The 23,656-nt window shown below is 40.5% G+C and overlaps 1 protein-coding gene across 10 annotated transcripts in view; it reads left to right on the plus strand.

Moving 5' to 3' along the window:
- Positions 1-23,656, plus strand: part of LOC133538060 (guanine nucleotide exchange factor DBS-like) — a 62,287-nt gene that overhangs the window by 15,748 nt on the left and 22,883 nt on the right. For 6 of the 10 annotated variants that reach the window (XR_009802924.1, XM_061879329.1, XM_061879332.1 and 3 more), the window contains exons 1-13: positions 5,102-5,450; positions 10,772-10,855; positions 15,129-15,243; positions 16,225-16,315; positions 18,591-18,710; positions 18,801-18,917; positions 20,157-20,306; positions 20,389-20,513; positions 20,611-20,725; positions 20,798-20,917; positions 22,353-22,544; positions 22,612-22,803; positions 22,877-23,036. Coding sequence is in view for 9 of the 10 variants with exons in the window: in XM_061879329.1 (XP_061735313.1) it covers positions 5,117-5,450; positions 10,772-10,855; positions 15,129-15,243; positions 16,225-16,315; positions 18,591-18,710; positions 18,801-18,917; positions 20,157-20,306; positions 20,389-20,513; positions 20,611-20,725; positions 20,798-20,917; positions 22,353-22,544; positions 22,612-22,803; positions 22,877-23,036 (1,915 nt within the window). In the remaining variant the exon portion in view is untranslated. Of the gene's footprint in view, positions 1-1,075; positions 1,284-5,101; positions 5,451-10,771; positions 10,856-15,128; positions 15,244-16,224; positions 16,316-18,590; positions 18,711-18,800; positions 18,918-20,156; positions 20,307-20,388; positions 20,514-20,610; positions 20,726-20,797; positions 20,918-22,352; positions 22,545-22,611; positions 22,804-22,876; positions 23,037-23,656 lie in introns of those variants that run through there. The other 4 variants (XM_061879336.1, XM_061879334.1, XM_061879338.1 and 1 more) reach the window with 2 other exon arrangements.

A 23,656-nucleotide genomic window follows, 5' to 3' on the forward strand; every position in this document is an offset into this window, starting at 1 on the left:
TATAACATTGTCAAAGTATCTGATCAGGACCAGAAATCGGATCGGATTTGAGGCCAAAAAATTATATTGGGATCGGAGGCCAAAAAATATAAACCGGAATCTTCTTAGTTGTTTTTGTATCTAAATTATTGGTAATGCCCAGTTTTAGCTATATAATTTAGTGGGATTTTGCACATTGATCAGTTTAAAACTCATATTTTTGTGTAACTTACAGAAGACTGTTTCGACTTAAAATGGGAGGTAATGTTTTAATCACCAACTGTTGGCTTTTTAGTTAAAAAAAAAAAGACACAGTTAAATGTTGGTGAAGGTCTGGATATTGGTGCTCAAAATATATTGCCATCATACTGATCCACTTACATCAGGGACTAGTGGGGGCAGTAACGCACCAAATCCAACAGATGTGTATAGCTGATAAGTACGATGTTGTATCATTATTTCTAAGTCTGTTAACTGTCCGTGCAGGTCTGGATAAGAGTGCAAGTATTGTATTTTGGTGGATGCAAAGATGCATCACATCCAGCAGACACTTGTAACTAGTAAGTAATTTTACTGTTTAAAACAGTGAGAAGCAAATCAAGTTTTGATCACAATTTGTTGGCTAGTTTAAAAAAAAAAAAAAAAAAACAACTGTTGAATGTTGGTGCAGGTCTGGATAAGGGTCTCAGGAAGTCTGCTTGCATCTAGGCTAAGTAAGAAGTAGTGGTGCAAAAGAAGCTTTGTTTTTTTGCAGCGGCTGGTACATAATTTGTAATGCTCATTACTGCCACCTACAGGACTGGGGTTTAATCGCCCAGCGCATATTATTTATTTTTTTATGTATTTGTGTCATATGGGTTTGAAATTTGGGGCCTTGAGCAGGTTTGAGGAGCTAGTACAGACATCATAGTCAGGACCACTTCTTATTTTTCTAACATTTCCAAATAATCTTTGCTCAAGCATATTGTTTAAACCTCACCATCAGATAAGGGTTTTAGGAGAAAGTAGACTTCTCGCTCTCTCTCTCTCCCTCACTCTGTTTTTGTGTGTCCACATGCGCGTGTGTCACGCATACAAATGAGCGTCTGCACAGCCCTTTTTGCCATCCTTTGGGCTTTTCTGCTGCAAAGACAGCAGCTTCAATGTGGTGAAGGAAACGCTTAGTGCTCTGCTTGGCTCAGTGTTTCCACTCTGAGACCTTCCATGGTCCTTGCAAGACACAGGGCCGGAAAGAATGGTGAGGAAAGCCAAGAGGAATGCTTGGAAATGGGAAAATGGGATTCCAATGGCCACCCTTAAGTCACGTAAGTCAGAAGAAATACTGATTTTTTTTTTTATTACTTATGCTGTGGCTTCTAATGCAAAGTGAGTCTTTTTTCTGCTGTGCACTGCAGTACTTCATGGTAGTTTTTAAATATTTATGGGTGGTCTTTTCCTGGAAAAATACCAGGTGGTCTAGTCTACATTTAAGAGTCTGAGATGACTCTGTAACGTAAACTCTTTCTAGGGGTTGTTTAGACAAGAACAGTGTATTCTGTTTGACTACGACATTTAGGAGCCTGGTAATGTTTTAACTTTAATTAATTGTTGTCTTGGTTAGTCTTTTCATGCCAAAATTGTTTTGTTCCCTGGTTAATGCACACTTTTGTAAAAACGTTGGCAAAAAACAAAGTGATATTGCCAACTACTGGCCTTGCAGAAATATGTTAGCATTTTCTGTTATTTTTGTCTGCTTGGCAAACTTAGATTCAGACCAGTACACATACATACGTTTATGAGACTGCAACATTTCAGTTTGAAAATGCAAAATCTGGAAAAGGTCTAGACAACATGGTTTGAACCAAAAATGTTAAGTGTTTCAAAAGTTGTATACGAGAAATTAAAATGATCGTGTTACCGTTTTCTTCTGAAACACTGGATAGGTCAAAATTTTAAAAAAAGACACAGTAGGGCCGGGCAATATTGCCTTTTTTTAATATTGCGATATTTTTAGGCCATATCGCGATATACGATATATATTACGATATTTTGCCTTGGCCTTGAATGAACACTGATGCATATAATCACAGCAGTATGATGATTCTATGTGTCTACATTAAAACATTCTTCTTCATACTGCATTAATATATGGTACTTTTAAACTTTCATGCAGAGAGGGAAATCACAACTAAGTCAAAGTGTATTTATTAAAGTTATTAAGCAATGGCACAAACATTCAAGTCATTTCCAAAACAAAGCGCAAGATTGTCAGAGACATTTTGAGTGTCAAATAAAAATGGGCTGCATAATAGGAAATCAAATAATATTCGTCCTTCACTATGTGCTATGTTATTAAGGTTATGAAATTTTCTTCATTCTCTAGCGAGTGAGTTTACGAATGATGCTACATATTAGCAGTAATGCTTCTTTTTATAGCAACGCTTTTTCCCCCCACACTCGACAAATTACGGTTGTCTGTTCGACATGTTCCCACTTGAAGCCGAACCACCGACAGACGATGGAAACCCTGCTTATTTTATTGGGAATTAAGTCTTCCTTCATTTGTTACCAGATCCGCAGCATCTTTCTCTCGTACGGCTACGTTAGCAGCTAACGTTAGCCACGCCGCTAGCTCTCTGCCCTGCGACTGCGAGGGCTTGTATGTGACGTGTGATGTGACAGTTTGTGATGTATGTAAGAATGTGCGCCTGCTTGTCTGCGAGAAGGAGAGACAGGAAAGAGCGAGGAGAGCCTGAAGTGTACGCCCGCAGCTAAAAGTCCTGCGTGTGAATGTATATTCGAATACTACGATATAGTCATTTTCTATATCGCACAGAGACAAACCTGCGATATATCGTACATATCGATATATCGCCCAGCCCTAAGACACAGTAATATTGTTAACTATTGGTCTGGCATGCATGTTACAATATTTTTGGAGGGAGGGGCAGCAATCACTGTTCTATCTCTGTAAAACTTTGGATACTTATTTGATTTAGTTGAGCATACATTAATCTGTAGGCGTTTACAGTACCAAGATGCCCAAACATTTATATGGGTCATATTATGGTATTTTTTTACATTTAAAACACATCCTATTGCATAAAATGTAATGGTGGTTCTTTGGTCAAAATTGTGCATGGATTATGTTTTGCAGACCGTTTTCAAACTACTCTCTGATTGTCTCTCCAGAATACGTGATTTTGTAGGCGGTCTTATTTACGTTCCTCCACTTCGACTGCATCTTCTCCCTCTCAGCCATGTTGTAGTTTTTAGTGCTTCAATATGGAGTTTACTAACAGATATAAATTAAAACTATACGCTACTTTGTATTAGAAATAGGAACAGTGCAGGATGAATGTGCATGTACAAGCTAGTCTGCCCCACAACCAGAGGATAGAGAAAAAGAAGCTTAACGACTACAGTGCGGACAATAATTGCGGACTCATGCAAAGCACTCTGGGTAAATCTCTATTGTATATTGATATTTCGCTGGCATCGCCAATGGGAAAAATGCCACATTCTGGGCAAATTCCAAACGGCTCGATTGGAGAAAGTCTGAAGGAAGACAAGATTGTTTTATGAATATCTCCGCAATGCATCCCTGGTTTGATTTCATGTTTTCGGGACATATGCAGGAACCCAAGTAGACAAAAACAGGTACCAATATTAATACAAGTTGGTTTTCCATAACAGGGCTTCACGGTGGCAGAGGGTTTAGTGCGTCTGCCTCACAATACGAAGGTCCTGCAGTCCTGGGTTCAAATCCAGGCTCGGGATCATTCTGTGTGGAGTTTGCATGTCCTCCCCGTGAATGTGTTGGTACCCTCCGGGTACTCCGGCTTCCTCCCACTTCCAAAGACATGCACCTGGGGATAGGTTGATTGGCAACACTAAATTGGCCCTAGAGTGTGAATGTAGTCTGTCTATCTGTGTTGGCCCTGCGATGAGGTGGTGACTTGTCCAGAGTGTACCCCGCCTTCCGCCCGATTGTAGCTGAGATAGGCGCCAGCGCCCCCCGCGACCCCAAAAGGGAATAAGCGGTAGAAAATGGATGGATGGATGGATGGGTTTTCCATAACAGTTCCCCCTTTTAAGAAATACTCTTTAACTCTAAACTTAGACAAAAAAAAAAATCATTGCAGTGATAGCCTTATACTGTCGGTACTAAAAATATGTATCGCCAGCTACTGGCCTTGCATGCATACTACAGTGTTTTATTTTAATTTTGCGGATTACTATGAACACTGAGCGTATTTGTGTACCTTTTTTTGGACTAACTCCCCTCGATACAAGCATGTCTTCAACCTGTCACTTTTGATGTTTACGCTCCCCGTTTATAGCACTGAGAACCTTGTGTGTACCTTCGATTGGTAGGAGCAAACTAAAACCCCTATCCATACACACGTGATACACAAGCCTTGTTCAAACCTTACAGCTGAATTAAGAGTGGACTGTATCTTCTTATACAAGTCACTGAACTTAAATTGCCACATTGCAGTAGAGGACAGTGCTTTTCTTTGAGTGTCTCTCGAGAATTTGTTCTTTCAGTAAGATAGTAATAATGGAGTCTTTTGAGGGGTGTGAACAAGGCAGAGGGCTCTCAGTGCTTAGGCAATGGTTACAGTGGGATTCAGGCTGTTTAAATGGAGGCTTTGTACTTTTAGTTCCACAACTTTGAGATAATGTAGACGCTGATTGAGTAGGACAATGTGTAGCGCCCACCTGATTATGTTACTTCATCCAACCTGTGCAGTGCAACAGCATAGAAAACAGGCAAACACAACTTTGTTTTCACGATTTCAAACAGATACTTAGCTACTTTTACATATCATCCTGAAAACAAGTTTACTCTGCTGTGTTTTGCATAAATGGGCTGTTTTGTTCTGAAATGTGTAACTCTGACAAAAGAAATGGACCACAAATGGTCTGGAGGGAGGGCTCAGGAGCGCTACAGGGTGGCTTTTGTCTGCTAATGGGAAGGTAACCTGAGGTATAGCACAGGGAAATAGGACAGCACAGTTACGGAAGGCTGGAGAGCGCTTTGAATGTGGCGAAGGGGAAGAAGGGAGGGGTCCGAATGAGAGGGAACCTGTTGTGATGACTTGACCGAGCACAGTGGCAGAAAAGAGAGCGCCAACAAACCGGTATCTGCCGGATGGAAGCAGAGGAGATGCCCGATTCCGGCTCCTTTGCGGACGTTGAGTTTGACTCTGGGTTTGCCACAGAAGCGTACTATGAGATAAGCCCTGCAGGACTTGAGAGGATAAGTTCAGATGAGCTTCAGAAAAACTTTGACTCTGAAAAAGAGAATTGTTCAAGAGAAGATGGATGGAGGAAAGTTGATAAAGGAGGATATGGAGGACCAGAGGAAATGGAAGCGTTGGATGTGTGTTTGCGGCCCACAAAGGAGAGCTGGGATCATGTCTGCATTTCTCTGGAGGAAGTTGAAAAATACTACAGATTGTCCTGTTATTGCCACTGGTTGAGTGGTAGGTGTTATATATTCTCACTCTCTTGGCCACTTTTTTAGGTACTCCTGTACACAGCAATGACAAGAGTGTCATTAAAATAGCAACAGCATTCAAAGAGTGCAGACCTCCACCAAGGCCAAACAGTTATCATCACTGTTTGTTTGTGCAGTTGAAACTAATCGTTGTTTTCGGATTTTGAAACATTATTTTCTTATATGTATATACAGAAATATACTGTTCCAGGGTAAAACTGGAACAGTGTTATGACAGGTAAAAGTGTTGAGACACCGCTGGAATCTTACTGCTTTGATTGTGAGTCCGCTTGCATTGCATCCCTTTTGAGGATTGTTTTAAGGTGCAAACAAACCAAAGAAAAAGCAAATGTGTAGTTTTTTGTTGCCAGGTAGTGAATGATGTGAGCTTTCGCTATATGTGTTTTGTCTCCACAATCTACAGTTGCCATCATTTTACTAAGCCCTGAGGCAACGCTTGAAATATCCTATTAAATAATTTAATTTGTGTCTCATTTATTGGCTTTATCAAGCACACTGCCTCCCTCTGTGACTGTAATCCTATAATACAAAATGTTTTGCCCTTCCCCTCCTCTTCTATTTTCGGTGGTGGTCTCCACTATTCTTAGTTAAATAGTTTCAAATTTGAACGTGCATCTGATCAAATAGTTATAGTCATTAAAATCAGTGAAGAATCTGTTTTTCCTTCCCAATCTCGGCTCCACTCGAATGTGTGTCAGTAGTAGCAAGCTGTCCGGCCCAGGTGTGTGACTGACCCACTAACATTTGACTTGTACCCCCACAAACGTGAGCTGCACGCTAATCCCCCGGCGTCGGTAAGCTTTTCAAAGAACATTAGCGCCTCACACAGCAGGTGGGGTGTGTACGTATGCATGCGTGCGTTTATAGGCCTGAAATAATTGTATCTGGTTTTGTCAATACAAGTGCTACGTCACAAACATTCAAATATAGATAAGATCGGATACCTTGTGGGTGTGCTTAATATTAAAATAATGTTCCCACTTCCAAAGACATGCACCTGGGGATAGGTTGATTGGCAACACTAAAAATGCGCCCTAGTTTGTGAATGTGAGTGTAGATGTTGTCTGTCTCTTGTATTGGCCCTGCAATGCGGGGGGAAACTTGTCCAGGGTGTACGCCGCCTTCCGCCCGATTGTAGCTGGGATAAGCTCCAGCGCCCCCCGTGACCCCGAAGGGAATAAGGGGTAGAAATGGATGGATGGATAGATGTTTTACATTACACACAGGTACTTAATGACACAGTGTCAAAGGGTCCTTGTGACATCACTGATACTTAGTGATGAGTAAAGTAACACATAAAGACGTCTGAAACCTGACACTTGGAGCCACAATAGTAGCGTGGTTTCACTGTAACGTACTCTTGTGTTGGCTTGTTCCCATTCTAATGGCTAGCAGGGTTTGGAACGATGCGGTTCGCTGGTGTGGACGCCGGTGAGTAGTGCTTAAGCTTGTTAAGAAGCTGCACTATACAGTAAAGCTAATAAATATGTACAGCAATGTAATCAGCATGAAGTATTATAGTTAAAAAATACATAATGAGTTAACCCAATGAGCTTTGTGAAATGTAAAGTATCTAACTGGCACATATATCACGTTAAATCAAGTAATTACTATTTTATGTGTGGCTATCGCCTAAGTGCACAGGCTTACCTGAGCTGAAGCCCAGGGGCCCCCCAACCAATAAGGGCCCCCAATTTTGATGGCAGTATGGCGAAGCTGTCTGGTCAATCCCAGACAGCTCAGCTTCGTGAAGAGATTGTGTACTCTCTGTCTTGGCTGTGTTGCTGTATATGTATGAATGTTTGTGTGATTGTGTGTGTGTGTGTATATCCATCCATCCATCCATTTTCTACCGCTTATTCCCTTTCTATCTCAGCTACAGGACATGCACCTGGGGATAGGTTGATTGGCAACACTAAATTGGCTCTAGTGTGTGAATGTGACTGTGAATGTTGTCTGTCTATCTGTGTTGGCCCTGCGATGAGGTGGCGACTTGTCCAGGGTGTACCCCGCCTTCCGCCCGATTGTAGCTGAGTGTATGTATGTATATATATATATATATATATATATATATATATATATATATATATATATATATATACACATACACAAATACATGCTGCCATCTAAGCGCCGTCTTTTTCATGGACATTCCTGCTTATTTCAGCAAGACAATGCCAAGCCACATTCAGCACGTGTTACAACAGCGTGGCTTCGTAAAAAAAGAGTGCGGGTACTTTCCTGGCCCGCCTGCAGTCCAGACCTGTCTCTTTCTTTGAAAATGTGTGGCGCATTATGAAGCGTAAAATACGACAGCGGAGACCCGGACTGTTGAACGACTGAAGCGCTACATAAAACAAGAATGGGAAAGAATTCCACTTTCAAAGCTTCAACAATTAGTTTCCTCAGTTCCCAAACGTTTATTGAGTGTTGTTAAAAGAAAAGGTGATGTAGCACAGTGGTGAACATGCCCTTTCCCAACTACTTTGGCACGTGTAGCAGCCATGAAATTCTAAGTTAATTATTATTTGCAAAAAGATATATAGTTTATGACTTTGAATATCAAATATCTTGTCTTTGTAGCAATTTCAACTGAATATGGGTTGAAAAGGATTCGCAAATAATTGTATTTCGTTTATATTTACATCTAACACAATTTCCCAACTCATATTGAAACGGGGTTTGTATATGAATGTGTATATGTATTTTTTTTTTTTTTTTAGATTTTTGAAAATTATTAATTGAGATAAATAACAATCACAATTTGGATGTGAATTTTTGTGCTGGCTTATCTTATCAAAGTATTTTATCTGTCCAACTATCAAAATGACTGTGGTAAATAATGTCATTAAAACAACAAGCTAGTGGTGGCCTCAGACTTTTGCCCGAATCTTAAGATAACTTAATCAACAAGCATACAGTAAATTTTACATATTTGACAGTTGGAATATTGAGGCAGTGTTAACGAAATTGACATGTTTTTGGATAATTTTTTCGCCTTAGAAACGAAGCACAGCAGGTGTTAGTTTCAATCTGATGTGTGGGAGTTGCCCTAGGGTCTAGGGTGTGGTTTTCTGACTGAATGGTGCGATGGAGCCGCTGTGAGCACCCCACATATGTCCCATCACCTGGGGCAACAAGTGGCTATTATTGTCCAGGCGGCGCTGCTTTTTATCATTCATCTATGTCTGCTGTTTCTTTGTTAGCTTTTGTACACCCTCGCTGGAGGTGACAAGGAGAGGAAACAGGATGATGAGTGTTAATACTTCACAATCAATAACTGTTAATCTCTTGGAAAAGAAGCTAGTAATTAAGAAGATACTTTATCAGTTTAGGCAGGGCAAGTGAATCTGAGATGCTTTAAAGCAGTGATATATAGGAGTTTGACCTTTTAAAATGTGGTTAATTTTATCAACAAGTCATTTTTATTACAGTATTGTATCGCTTCCAAAGGGGCAATACTATAGTGATTAAACTTGAATGTACTTTAGAGTAGTCAGTGTCCAGCTTGTATGGCAATGTTAATGTATTGTTTGATTATCAGTGGTGTCCAAATTGCGTCCCGCAGCTCGTTTTTCATTGGCCCTCAACACATTCTATAGACAAAATTTAACACATCCTTGTTTAGAACATTACTGAAACAAAGCAAAAATGGGACCTAAAAACTAAAATGGCTGACAACCTGTGCATTTTACTGTATAAGATATTTCTTTGTTACCATGCCTCCTGTTTTTGTGTGTTTGAAAGCCTCCGAAAAGGTTTTAGTTGACATAATAATGATAATACTTATTATGCAAGAGCACTGACGACATGGGACCAGTTTGTGTTCCTTAGGTGTCAGATTGGTCTAATCTGAGCACCATCCCCCGTTGTCATGCACATGCAGCTCCAAACCACCTGCTTCACTAAACAGATCACTGATTCTTTGATGTGATCACATTTTGGACAAAATAGTATAATAGCGATTCTTCTAGGGCATAAAGCAAAGTCCATAAAGACTTATTTGGATGAGTTAAATGTGTGTGTGGGGGGGGAAGATTCACTGGGAACACCTTAGGGATGAATACAAGTGACTTCTTAACTCTTGTATCGACAAAATATTGTTGGAAGTTTTCCTACTGTGGAAGGGTGTCAGCAGTTCTCGCTGCAAAGTGGGTGTCTGCCCAGTATTTTCTTCCAATGTCAGACAGTGAGTCCAGACAGGATTAGTGCTAAAACAGCATGCACATTTGAGCATGCTTTACGATTTTCACTGTCGTCACTACCGCTAGCATGTACAAAAACACCACTCTTGTCGGTCAGCCTCAGAGTTAAACCTTTTAATGGATGCTGTTTCGACTCACCTGTCATGGCACCAACTGGTCTCTGGTGTAAAGAAGACACTTCCTTATGTGCTACCAGGCTAGTTTGCCTAATAATGTATGTATTCCATTGATGCTGTACTGTATGTAACCGAGAGAAATAAATGACTGTATCAGCACCTTCTTCCTTAGCCCTGGCTCCACCCTTTTACCAAGTTACATGAAAATCAGCAAAACCTTTGCTGTGAAAAAGTCAGAATAAAAGGTGGTGTGATTTATGTAATAACGGCAATTAGGTGGCGTAGTGGTTAGCATGATGGGCTCAAAGGCCGGATAAGAAGGGTTCAATTCGCCATTGTTGAATCTCAGTGATTGTTGCTTCGTGTTTGTGCATGTGTTTTCTGCACTTACTCTGACATGTTTGGCTAATTGGAGATTCTAAATTATCCAGAGGAGTGATTATGCATGGCTGTTTGTCTATATGTTCCCTGTGACTGACTGGTCGAACAGTTCAGGTTGTATCCTGCCGCCCAAAGTCAGCGGGGATAGGCTCTAGCTCATCCTGACCACAATGAGGACACGCAGTATAGACAATGAATGAGAGAATGCATTTTTGGTCAATTAGAATCAGTAATAAATGTAGTTCCCACCCTGCCACGTCAGGTCCATCATAACCAAAAGCTTTTCCAAATGAAATCAGAATGGTGTCATGTTGTTCGTTAGTCATCTTGATGCGACTGGTCACAAGGCTCCTCGGCTGTTCTTCAACATTGCTCCTTTTGGTTTGACCACTGATCGTTAGTCTATTGATTTGTTTGCTTTTTCCAACGCTCAGCTTTCCAATTGCAATCCAACAAACAGTGCCTGAAAGGTTTCACATGTTTCCAAGTCAGTGTGATGTACTGTAGCTGGTTATATGTACTGTATATTAGTTAGGAAAAGGATAATTGTTCATTCACCTTCATGTTTCTTCTCTTTCCTGCAGATGAGATCATGCAACTGGACAGCAGTCCTCTGCGTGCCGCTGATATCACGCCTGAACTCAGGAAGCAGTTCGCTTTTCTTACAGGTAACATTCATCATTATTATTATGCCTATAAATACTTGCATTCATGTTTTCAAAGAGGGTTCCCCTTTTATCATAGGATTCATCAGACCATGCTCACGGCTAGATGGGACAGCTCTTGTCTAAGGGGATGGTGTAATACTCAAGTATTAATCCTCTTAGGTAGCACGTGCCACAACTGAGAATGGTTTCTTTTGTTTGAGATGCAAAATGACAGTTGTTTAATGACACCGCTTTAAAAAAGGAAAATAAATTATATATATATATATGTATATGTATATATGTGTATATATATGTGTGTGTGTATATATATATATATATATCAATCAATCAATCAATCAATCAATGTTTACTTATATAGCCCTAAATCACTAGTGTCTCAAAGGGCTGCACAAACCACTACGACATCCTCGGTAGGCCCACATAAGGGCAAAGAAAACTCACACCCAGTGGGACGTCGGTGACAATGATGACTATGAGAACCTTGGAGAGGAGGAAAGCAATGGATGTCGAGCGGGTCTAACATGATACTGTGAAAGTTCAATCCATAATGGATCCAACACAGTCGTAAGAGTCCAGTCCAAAGCGGATCCAACACAGCACTGAGAGTCCCGCCACAGCGGAGCCAGCAGGAAAACATCCCAAGCGGAGGCGGATCAGCAGCGCAGAGATGTCCCCAGCCGATACACAGGCGAGCAGTACATGGCCACTGGATCGGACTGGACCCCCTCCACAAGGGAGAGTGGGACATAGGAGAAAAAGAAAAGAAACGGCAGATCAACTGGTCTAAAAAGGGAGTCTATTTAAAGGCTAGAGTAAACACATGAGTTTTAAGGTGAGACTTAAATGCTTCTACTGAGGTGGCATCTCGAACTTTTACCGGGAGGGCATTCCAGAGTACTGGAGCCCGAAATGAAAACGCTCTATAGCCGGCAGACTTTTTTGGGGCTTTGAGAATCACTAATAAGCCGGAGTCCTTTGAACGCAGATTTCTTGCCGGGACATATGGTACAATACAATCGGCAAGATAGGATGGAGCTAGACCGTGTAGTATTTTATACGTAAGTAGTAAAACCTTAAAGTCACATCTTAAGTGCACAGGAAGCCAGTGCAGGTGAGCCAGTACAGGCGTAATGTGATCAAACTTTCTTGTTCTTGTCAAAAGTCTAGCAGTCGCATTTGGTACCAACTGTAATCTTTTAATGCGAGACATGGGGAGACCCGAAAATAGTACGTTACAGTAATCGAAACGAGACGTAACAAACGCATGGATAATGATCTCAGCGTCTTTAGTGGACAGAATGGAGCGAATTTTAGCGATATTACGGAGATGAAAGAAGGCCGTTTTAGTAACGCTTTTAATGTGTGACTCAAAGGAGAGAGTTGGGTCGAAGATAACACCCAGATTCTTTACCGTGTCGCCTTGTTTAATTGTTTGGTTGTCAAATGTTAGAGTTGTATCATTAAATAGAGGTCGGTGTCTAGCAGGACCGATAATCAGCATTTCCGTTTTTTTGGCGTTGAGTTGCAAAAAGTTAGCGGACATCCATTGCATAACAGTGAATGCTAACACCGTATTTGCGTATGATGTCACCTAGCGGCAGCATGTAGATGCTGAAGAGTGCAGGGCCAAGGACCGAACCCAGGGGAACTCCACACGTTACCTTAACGTAGTCCGAGGTAACATTGTTATGGGAGACGCACTGCATCCTATCAGTAAGATAAGAGTTAAACCAAGACAGGGCTAAGTCTGACATACCAATTCGTGTTTTGATACGTTCTAATAAAATATTATGATCGACGGTATCGAAAGCAGCGCTATGAGTGAGGAGCAGCAACATAGATGACGCATCAGAATCCATCGTTAGCAATAGATCATTAGTCATTTTTGCGAGGGCTGTCTCCGTAGAGTGATTTGCCCTGAAACCGGATTGAAAGGTTTCACATATATTGTTAGACGCTAAGTGTTCATTTAACTCCTCCGCAACAATTTTTTCGAGGATTTTTGAAATAAAGGGAAGGTGAGACACCGGTCGGTAGTTTACCATGAGGTCAGGATCGAGGTTAGGTCTTTTAAGGAGAGGATGAATAACCGCTTTTTTGAATGCTAGGGGAACAGCGCCCGAGGAAAGTGATAAGTTTATAATATTTAGCACTGATGGACCTAATAATACAAAGAGCTCCTTGATAAGTTTCCCAGGAAGAGAGTCTGCACATTCAATTTCTACTTGAGGTCCCAGAAACAGTGTTTTTGTCTACAATAATGTTTCTCGTACAAAGGAAATAATTTCGAATGTGTTGTGTTTTTTAAGATAAACCTTGGTAAAAGATTTTTAAAGTACTTTTAGAAAATTTTGAGCACATTTAAAAATACCACGATAATAATGATAACCTTACCAATAATTTTGGTCGCAATAACCGTGATAAGAAATGTTCATACCGTGACATCCCTAATATATACCGTATATATTTTCATAGTAGGTATGCCGGTAGAAATGAATCCATGTCCAAATTTATTTTAAAACAACATTTTTATGCCAACTGTGTGCTGACTCACTGCGCGTGCACGTCATACTTCAGCAGCCAGATGAACTTTTTGAAACCTGTTATCTGTTTTGAGGAGATTAATATAATATTCATACACTAAATAGTATATTGCGAGAATCGATTTGAATTTAAATTCAAATTTAATTGTAATCATCACCCCAAGAATCAGAAGAGCATTTTTGAATGATATTTGATGTAAATACTTGAGCTAGCTGAAGTTAAAGGTCAAATCAAGATGTTTTTGCTGGTGTTCTGGCAGGTGCATTTTTAAACACAATTTTCTCTTTCGCAAATCAGTGATGGCAGCAGTTTTCCAGTCAGACACATGCGTCAACATTATTTCACATTTGCGTAGTCCCTTGGCCTCTTTTTGTTCAGGCCGGTTATGATTAAAATGACGCCACTACTTCCTCATCTCTTTCTTGACAAAGCAAACGACACAGTCTCATCTTCTCTTTTTTGGACCAAATCAGTTTCTTAGAGATGTATATGATTTTTTTCGTGCATGCTTGCCTTCATTTGTTTAGTTTTTTAATCATAAATTTAAACATTCCTCTACCTGCAAGTGTTTTCCTTCACATAGCCCCCCACCCCCACCCCTGAGCGGACATTATTAAAAGCATGACCGCGCACTTGCTGTTGCCATAGCGACGAGAGAAGAAAAAAAAGCAGACGGGATTGATATTCGGGGCACATGTGCTGATAGAGCAGCTGTTAAACACAAGGAGGGAGATAGTGTGTGAAAAAAGGTGTGATTGTCCGTGCAGTCATGTTTGAACACAGCAACGTATATTGTTGTGTTTTTGTGTTTTTTAAACGTTTTATATCAAACATGTTAGGAAAGAGTGATGAATCTAAAATAATGAATATTTCTGTACATGTTTCAAATCAATTCCGAGTTTTAATGAATTTGCAATTACGGTCTTATTGAAAAGCAGTTTAGAATGCTGATGTGAATAAGTGGCCTAAAAAAATTATAGTGTGATATTTAAGATTGTTTCTGCCTAGAGCTTTTAAGCACTTTAACTCAGTTACCACATGACAATTTTGAATAAGCCTACATTTGTATGTATTAAAAGTATACTGTCCAAAATATAGCCTTTATGGTGGAATTTTATTTCCTACTGGGAACGCACCATTGTGTGTGTCTGTAGCCATACAGCGAATAAGCTGTGTTTATTCACGTGTGTGGCTCCAAGAACCGCTATCGTGTAAACTACTTGATCCATTTTTAAAATATACAATGTGAGTCTGCACGTAATAGATAATACATATCGTAAATCACATACAACAGCATGACAATATGGATTGAGACAGGAGGACACAAATGATAGCAACACTACCAGAGCTATCTTAGCTACAGTGCTAACATTACACTCACATGTTAACAGCAACACAATGCTAGGTTAGCCTATCTGCTGCAGATAAACGTCATTAAATGATCAATCGTACTGTAAAACCAAAAAGCTGTAGCTAGTTGTTGGATATGGTTGGCAAAGCTGAAAGCTTTCTTTTAAGATATGCAGCGAAGCCTACCTTTTTTTTGTTTATTTTACAAAGGTGTCATGCAAATGTGTGGGAGCTGATAGATTATTTATTTTCTCCTCAGGTGTTTATGGACACATGTTTCTGTTAAAAGATGCATTTTGCACATGTTGAAGTAGCAATGACCAAAAAGAACAGCAACAGGATAACATTTTTTTTCATGTACATCTTTTATGTATTGCAGGAGGCAGGGGAGACAACGGCAGCCCCATCATCGTGTTCCCGGAATTCCCAGCTTTTGGCGAGATCACGGACAGAGAGTTTCATAACGTGCTCACCTACCTGACCAGTGTACCCAGGTTTGCCACCTCCATGTTACCAGACAGACTTGCTGCTGCAGACACAAATGAGACAATATGTCCTCTTTCTGCTTCAGAGAGACTGTAGCTGATTTAAATGCCGATTAAACTACAACAAGCCCGAAAGCTAACTGACATTATTCATCGTGTCCCGTTTCAAAGAGCATGTGATTAGTCTCAAGATGTTGCGATTATACAAGAGGCTTCAGGTTGTCCTCCTCGGGGGGCTTGATTCTGACATATGTATGCCGTGACCTTTAGCACCGTGATTCACCGAGGTTCATCATGAATCTGGCCTAAGGAGATCTACACAAAGTTGTTATTTTTCAGCAGTCCATCATACTTAGCAGTATTTCCAATATTTTGGTCTATGACTAAAAGACCATTGTGACTGTATACACCGGGTTTATGGGGGGGCAACGTCTGCAACCACCCCTCCCCCCAGCATCAGTCTCGTTGAAGGAACTGCTCATCACATTGCAGCAACCTTGCGATTGGCTCACATCCCCAGCAGCCTCCATCACTCATTGGACAGCTGGCAGATGCAGGAGAGGGGGAAAGTAGGCGGGACTGAGGCTGAGCACATGAAGTGTTTACATAGTGGGGTCTACTGTACCTTTTGTGGATGATGACTTGAGTTTTTTATTTTGTTGCCCCGCTTGAGGACGGCTGTTCCCCAAATGCATGCAAGGAGGATTTTTGCTGATGAGGCCATAAGGATAGTCAGCTGAGTTTGGGCCAGTGGAGTGAATTAATTTCCCATCAAAGTGGGCACCCATTGTGGAGGGTGGGCGCAGGGAGGGGAGGATCGGGGCCAAGTCACCAGGAGGTGTACCCCTGCTTGAGAAGATAAGGAGCGACTCAACAAATGACACAATGTAGCTTTATCACTTGACTCACAAATGGTTTTGCCTTTCCTAGCTCCTTTTTTGTAGGAAATGTTTTTTGTAAAGGGTTTGTTTTCTATTGTTTGTTAACCAGTTTGCCATCAACGGACGTGGGCTTCATTCTTGTCATCGATCGCCGGCAGGACCGATGGGCGGCCGTCAAAGGCACCCTGCTTCGGATCGCGGTGAGTACTCGTTTTGTTTTGGGAATGTTTGAAACCCCCACTAAGTGAGAGACTCTTACCTATACACAGTCAGATAAAGGTATCCCTTGGGGTGCAATCTCCATTAATGTACCTCATAATTGTGCTGATTATTGCGCCATTTGTACCATCTCCATAGCTGGAAAGGAACACATATGTTTCCATGGTTTTTATCTCATTCAGCATCCACAAGCATGTTTTAGTTTTAGTTTTTGTGTGATGCAATCACAAAAGGGTTCAAGCGTAGAGGAAAAATATGACAATTAAATTGAGCAGTTTGTGTTTCCCATGTATGCAGACAAAAAATGTGTATACATATATTTAAAGACAAATATGTTATTTGTATCAACTAGGGATGTAACAATAAACAGTATTATTAATGATAACCAAGGTAAAACCCGCAACGGTTAGTAATACCCTTTTAAATTAAAATTTAGAAAAATTGTGATTTATAACTGCACTTTGACACGAAGATTAAAGCATTTCCCCGTTAAGAAACAACATACCACAATCTTAACTTATATAAACACATGTATGAGCTGTATGAGCAATATATTCAATTGTGAACATTGATATATATCACAATATATACTTGGAGAAATATGACACAAAAGTGTTTTTACCGAATGTTAGTTATTTAAAATAACCATAGATTACAATTTGTGCATAAGTACTTTCTGAGCACATTCCGTAATAACGCGATAATAATGATAACCACGATCATTTTGGTCACAATAATCCTGATATGAAATTCTAATATCGTTCATCCTTAGTATCAACATATATCTTTCCTCTTCCATTATATTGTTTTGCTTAATGTTTCAATTGTTGCTGATTATTTTATATTGGTAATTATTTTGCTTGAATGTATGAGAAACCACTGGTTGCGCTAACGGTATTTACATAAATCCTAGTACTGTACGCCAAAACCTACAAGGTTGAACATCATTCCAGGTTGCTGGGTTGACCTCCGAATTGTTCATATTTAAAATCAACGTTTCACCAAAACCTAGTAACAACATATGCTAGGTTAGGTTGAGTTACTTCACCTAAAGACTGGAGTATCTCATACAACCAAGCACATCAATTTTGTATTGTATTTTGTTTGTATTCTGTTGACAATTTGACCCTGAAACAGATTTTGCCATTTACATTTGGGGAATAAACATAGAGGCTCCACTGTTCCACTGTATTACAATTGAAATAAATGTTGTTTCCCACCTTTCTCTCTTTCTTTCTTTCTCTCTCTCTCTCTCTCTCTCTCTCTCGGTATACTGAATGAATAATAGTGCATGTGAAACAAGATGATATCAGAAAGTGACATCATCCTCAGCAATCTGCATCTTCCATCTCCCCTTCCAGCTATTGTTTCTTTTTGCTGATCCGGAACAGGAAACAGCTCCTTTATTTGGATAGAAAATTTTAAAATCCCCAGTCATTTATTGCTTTCTTCCCAGTTTTTCGTTAAATCAGTCACGTTCTACTGCGGAGAGAACAAAAAAATGAAGTGAAATGAATGGGATGTGATTATTTGCTGCCAGAGCTGCTCTCTGGAGACACTGATGGAGGATGGTTGTTCGGTTTAAATTAAATCAGCTTTATCTCTCCTGCACGGCTGGTGAAGAGGAGCTCTCTGTCCTCCTTTGGTCTGAAGTGAGACATGGTGGTGTTAATAATCAATACAAAGGCCATCTTGTCATACTTTTTTGTTTGCAGGATTATGCGAAAACTACACAACTAGAACCTATAAATTTTGGTGCAAATCAGGGTGAAAATGCAGATTTTTTTATATGGATTTAAAATGTAATGTATCATTTTAGTTCTCAAGTGTGTGTGTGTGTGTGTTTGTATACATTATATACATAGTATTAATTATAATTAATATTAACCAATTATATACATAATATACTCAATTATATTGAGACTGTGCCTTAAGTGTGGCTTGTACTCATTTTGGGTTTTTATGACACAAAATGTTTGTTACACCATCTACTGCCTCGTTCTCGTCAGAAACCTTGTAGCTCATTGCAGAAATGGAGCATGTGGTGAGACAATTTGATACATTTTTTTGTTTAATTTGTTGATCGTTCAATCTTGGCAAAGGTCTGCGCTTCAGAGAAAACAATTGGCCTTAAAAGACTCTGCTGAGTAACCTGTCCAACTAGAAACTGGGCGTTATCATATTTATCCAAGCAGAATTTGAGACAGCGCTTATAGTGATTCTCCTCTTATAACATTGTTGTTGGTGTCATCTTAGGGCTCATTCCCTGGAAACCTCCAGCTGGTTCTGGTCCTGAGGCCCACCACCCTGTTCCAGCGCACGCTCTCCGACATCCTCTTCAAGTTCAACAAAGATGAGTTCAAGATGAAAGTGCCAGTACGTCTACATGTGTTTCCGTCGCCTTAAGTGACCCAGTTTGTTTTTGCAAAGGTCTTCCGGAGAATGTACTATATGTGTGTCCTCCAGGTGATCATGCTGAGCTCAGTAAGTGAGCTTCACTCGTACATCGACCACACACAGCTGACCCATGAACTTGGTGGGACGCAGGTGTACTGTCACGAGAAGTGGATCTCTCACCGCACGGTATGTATATACTAACTTGAACTGATTTTTACTTATTTACGGTAATATTGGCTGAAGTGAGAATTAGTTAAAGGCCTAATGAAACCCACTACTACCCACCACGCAGTCTGATAGTTTATGTATCAATGATGAAATATTAACATTGCAACACATGCCAATACGGCCTTTTTAGTTTACTAAATTACAATTTTAAATTTCCTGGGAGTTTCGTCTTGAAAACATTGTGTAATGACGTGTACGCAAGACGTCACAGGTTTTACAAAAATATGAGCACTGCACACACACACAGCTAAAGTCGTCTGCTTTAACCGCATAATTACACAGTATTTTGGAGTTGTGTGTTGCTGAATCTTTTGCAATTTGTTCAATTAATATTGGAGAAGTCACAGTAGAAAGATGGAGTTGGGAAGCTTTAGCCTTTAGCCACACAAACACACGGTGATTCCTTGTTTAAAATTCCTGAAGGTGAAACTTTAATATGGATCAGAGCGCGGTCAAGCAAACATGAATCACGACGGAATGTCAACCGGCAGGTTTCGGTGAGAAAATTGTGGTAAAAAGTCGCTTCTTACCGGAGAAAAGCTGAGCTTGTGCCGTCCATAAAGCTGCCGTCGACTCCCCTGAGACATTGGCTTCAAGACACTCGTGGATGTACACCTCCGACTATCAGGTACTATTTAATTCACTAAAACACTAGCAACACAATAGAAAGATAAGGGATTTCCCAGAAATATCCTTGTAAATGTCTCTAAAAACATCGTAATCCGTCCCAATGCAATTTTATATTTTTTTTATAATTTTTTTTTTTTAGTCCGTCGCTATCAATATCGTCAAACACAAATCGTTCATCCTCGCTCAAATTAATGGGGAAATTGTCGTTTTCTCTGTCCGAATAGCACTTTTTGTTGGAGGCTCCCATTAAAAACAATGTGAATATGTGAGGAGCCCCCACACTAAATCCTTTCAGCAAAAATATGGCAATATCGCGAAATGATCAAGTATGACACAGAATGGACCTGCTATCCCCGTTTAAATAAGAAAATCTCATTTCAGTAGGCCTTTAAGTATTTTAAATGTATTTCTGTATTTTTTTCTGTTATGTTACTGTGTATATGAAGCTCTTATGTAGTATCACTATGTGGTCAAAAGATAGCAGTAAAGGCAGGGATCTCATACATTGTATTCTAACAGCATGTTATCAATGTTTAACATTCATCTATTTGTTTATGGTGATTGCAGGCCATCGAAGGATTTGCGTTGATGGTGAAGAAGACGGCCCAGGCCCTGCAGTCTTTTGGTGCTGAGCTGGCAGAAACAGAACTCCCCAATGAGACCCAGGCCACCACCATCCTGCTCAGTGCACACGGCAACAAGCGAGACAAGATGAAGGTACAACACACATGCACACACAATGCTTTTATTTGTCACACAAATAGACTTTTGTGGAGAATACAGTCGGGTCTTTGTGCAGGATGATCTGCTGGTGTCTCTGAGGCATGGCAGGAGGCTGCTGGAGAGCATTAACGAACCTGTGATGCAGAACCCCGACCACAACATGAACCAAGACGAACTGGAGAACCTGGCAACAGTGCAGAGGTACGTGGTCTGGATCGGCACCAGACTCACAAAACAACCAGTCAGCATCTCTTGCGCTCACATCCGTTTTTAACCATCATTTCCTGTCCTCAATCAGATTGCTCTCTCAGGTGGACGAGACCGAAATAGCTTTTGACGAATTCTGGGGGAAGCACCGGTCAAAACTGGAGCAATGTCTCCAGCTGCGTCACTTTGAGGACAACTACAAGGAAGTGAGTGGATCGGATGCACTCACGCTGACGTCTCTGTTCCTTGTCTTAAATGTGTTATGTTTGTGCCTCCAGGTTAGAGTTCTGCTGGATCAGGTGTTGGAGAAAGTGTCCACCTTCTCAGAGGTGGGCATCAGCCCCGTCCACTCCGACCATATCTTAAGCGAGCTCACCACCTATGAGGAGACAGTCAGTGTAAGTGAAGCATTCCTCATCCCAATGTATGCTGGGCAGAGGTTAATATTTGCTGATTGGCTGATACTATAAATAACAAGTTCATGTCCAGGGTGTACGCTGCCTTCCACCAAGATTCAGCTGGGATAGGCTCCAGCACCCCCTGCGACTCCGAAAGGGACAAGCGGTAGAATGTGTATAAATTAATGGATGTTTTCACTTGTATTAAAAAATAGAGTGGAATGGTAGAATGGAAAATGTAGCTCTCTTGTGACATGTAAGCATTCTTTTTCACGTCAAAATATCGCTTCCATGTTTTTTTTATAAAATCTCAATAGAAATACGATCTAAACTAAATTTGTTAAACGTTCACCTCAGCCCCAAGTACGCACTGTTCTTGTTGCCTAAACGCCGCACTGATTTGCAGGACGGAAGAAAACCAGGAGCACCAAAACAAGCTTGCTTGTTTGCTAACCAGCTAGCTAGCTTTTTTTTTTCACTTCGTTTGCTCTCTAAACCACAGCATTGATGGCTTTATTTGGAATATTACAATCCGAACACCGTTTCAGTTGTAGTTCTAGAGTCTTTATTAGTAGCCAGCGAGAATGTATATTTTTAACTTCCAATGTCCCAACATTGGAAGTTATATTCCCTAAGGGGGCGTGGCTACAGGATAGTTGTTGAATGGGAAATGTTTTCTAAGTTCTTTGTATGCATGTTATAAATGTTTTAATTTTACATTACATTTTCAATGATGATAATGTTAGTAAATTATCTCCTAAACATCTACAAAATGTGTGGTACATTACATAGGACATGTACCGGAAGGACATGTACCAAAAAGACAGCCAAAAGAGGTTGGTAGATAACAATAAATCTAAAGGTAAAATATAGTGTAGGAATGCACCAAATTGCAGGAAATGTAATCTTGATTTTGAAAATGTTCTTACAGGGCTTGGGTGGCACCACTTTGCACCGATAGAAATTTTCGTCTTTTTTTTGGTCAGTTTTCCTCCTTTTTTATCAGAGGGTAATCACATGCCTGCAATATGGTAATTTATTACCAGGTATATTGTGCAGCACAGCAGCAAAAGAGCCAAGGTTGTAATAGCGGTAAGAAGTAAATTGCTGACACAGCATTTATAGGGCTGATAAAGTTATTGTAAACAATAGTACGGCAAGTTTAACACGCACTGACCCGGCACTAATTAGAGATATGGGTTATTTGCTTTTTTAGACCACACGCTGGTAGTAAGTTTGTACCGAGGCATTAATTGACAGTAGTTACTAATACGCCATTGGATTTAATTGGAGGTGAAGCCATTTGCAAAAATAAAATAAAATGGACTGTTTTTGCATGATTCTACTTTTTGATGTATTTTGAACATTAGTTTATGGTTCCATTATGTGCTCTTTTTAAGCAAACAATAATAAATTGTGTGATTGTGGCCCACAGGAGGTCCTGGACAGAGCTCTGGCTTTGGCGCAAGAAGGTGACGACCTCATCGAGAAGGCTCACTATGCTCAGGATTCTATTCTGCCCAAAAGTAGCGAGCTCCGAGCGGTAGGACAGGTCCTGAGTGCTGACTTGAAGGCCAAGAAGGAGCAGCTACTCAAAGCCCGAGAGTTGCATGGCTGTTTAGAGAGGGTTAGGATCTACACAACCCAACACACTTACACACTTTTCTCATGCTTTATCTTGCTGTCATCTACAGGCTTCAAAATGGTGCGACGACGGTATTTACCTTCTGGCGTCTCAGCCCGTGGACAAGTGTCAATCACACGAGGGGGCAGAGTTAGCCCTGCAGGAGCTCGAGGGTTTTTTGGCCGAAGCAGACCAAGAACGATTGTCGGATCCTTGTAACATCTGGAGAGATTATGAGGAAGTGCTCAACCAGCAGCTCAAGGTAAGACCCCCAGCTAAATGGGACACCCACCTCCTGCAATGTCCTGACATTCAAAATCATCGATGTTAAACAGGACCAAGTGGAGAAGGTCTTCCAGAAGCAGGCGTCAATGCAAGAAATGTTCGACAAGAGGAGGGTCAGCCTGAATAAGTTGGCAGCCAAGCAGACCAGACCAGTGCAGCCAGTAGCCCCACGACCTGAAGCTTTCATCAAATCTCCCCTCAGCTCACCAGGTCAGTCCTAATAAGAGAAACCCATTGAGTATAGACCAGTGTTTCCTCACAATAGGGCCGGGGCAGTAATGACAATCTCAAACAAACAAAATAAGTCTGGAGCTAACGTCATAGAGAAGTTTCTTCAGCGCAAAAATTATGATTGAAGTGGGGAAGCTGTATTTTTTTTTTTTATGCTCATGAATTTTATTTACAATTTTGTTAGGAAACATGTATTAATAATTTAGTTTAGCAAAACATGATTGTATATGCATTTATTTTTTGTCAGTTATCTATGAGTCCCTTCTTATGCAGTTTGTTTGGTTGATATTTAATCAGCCTGATCTAAGCCTAAGGGTTATATGTTAAATAAATAATAATCTTTGTGATTTACACATGCTTTTATATAATTTGATAAGGTCTAAGTAGGTTAGCTATAATTATTGAATGTAATTAAAATCAAAACTACGATCTCTATCCATCCATCCATTTTCTACCACTTGTCCTGTTCAGGGTCGCGGGTGTGCTGTAGCCTATGTCAGCTGCATTTGGGCGGAAGGCGGGGTACACCCTATATAAGTCGCCATCTCATCGCAGGGCCATCACAGATAGACATACAGCATTCACACTCACATTCACAC

Source organism: Nerophis ophidion, linkage group LG19 (assembly GCF_033978795.1).
Source record: "Nerophis ophidion isolate RoL-2023_Sa linkage group LG19, RoL_Noph_v1.0, whole genome shotgun sequence".
Taxonomy (NCBI): Eukaryota; Metazoa; Chordata; class Actinopteri; order Syngnathiformes; family Syngnathidae; genus Nerophis; species Nerophis ophidion.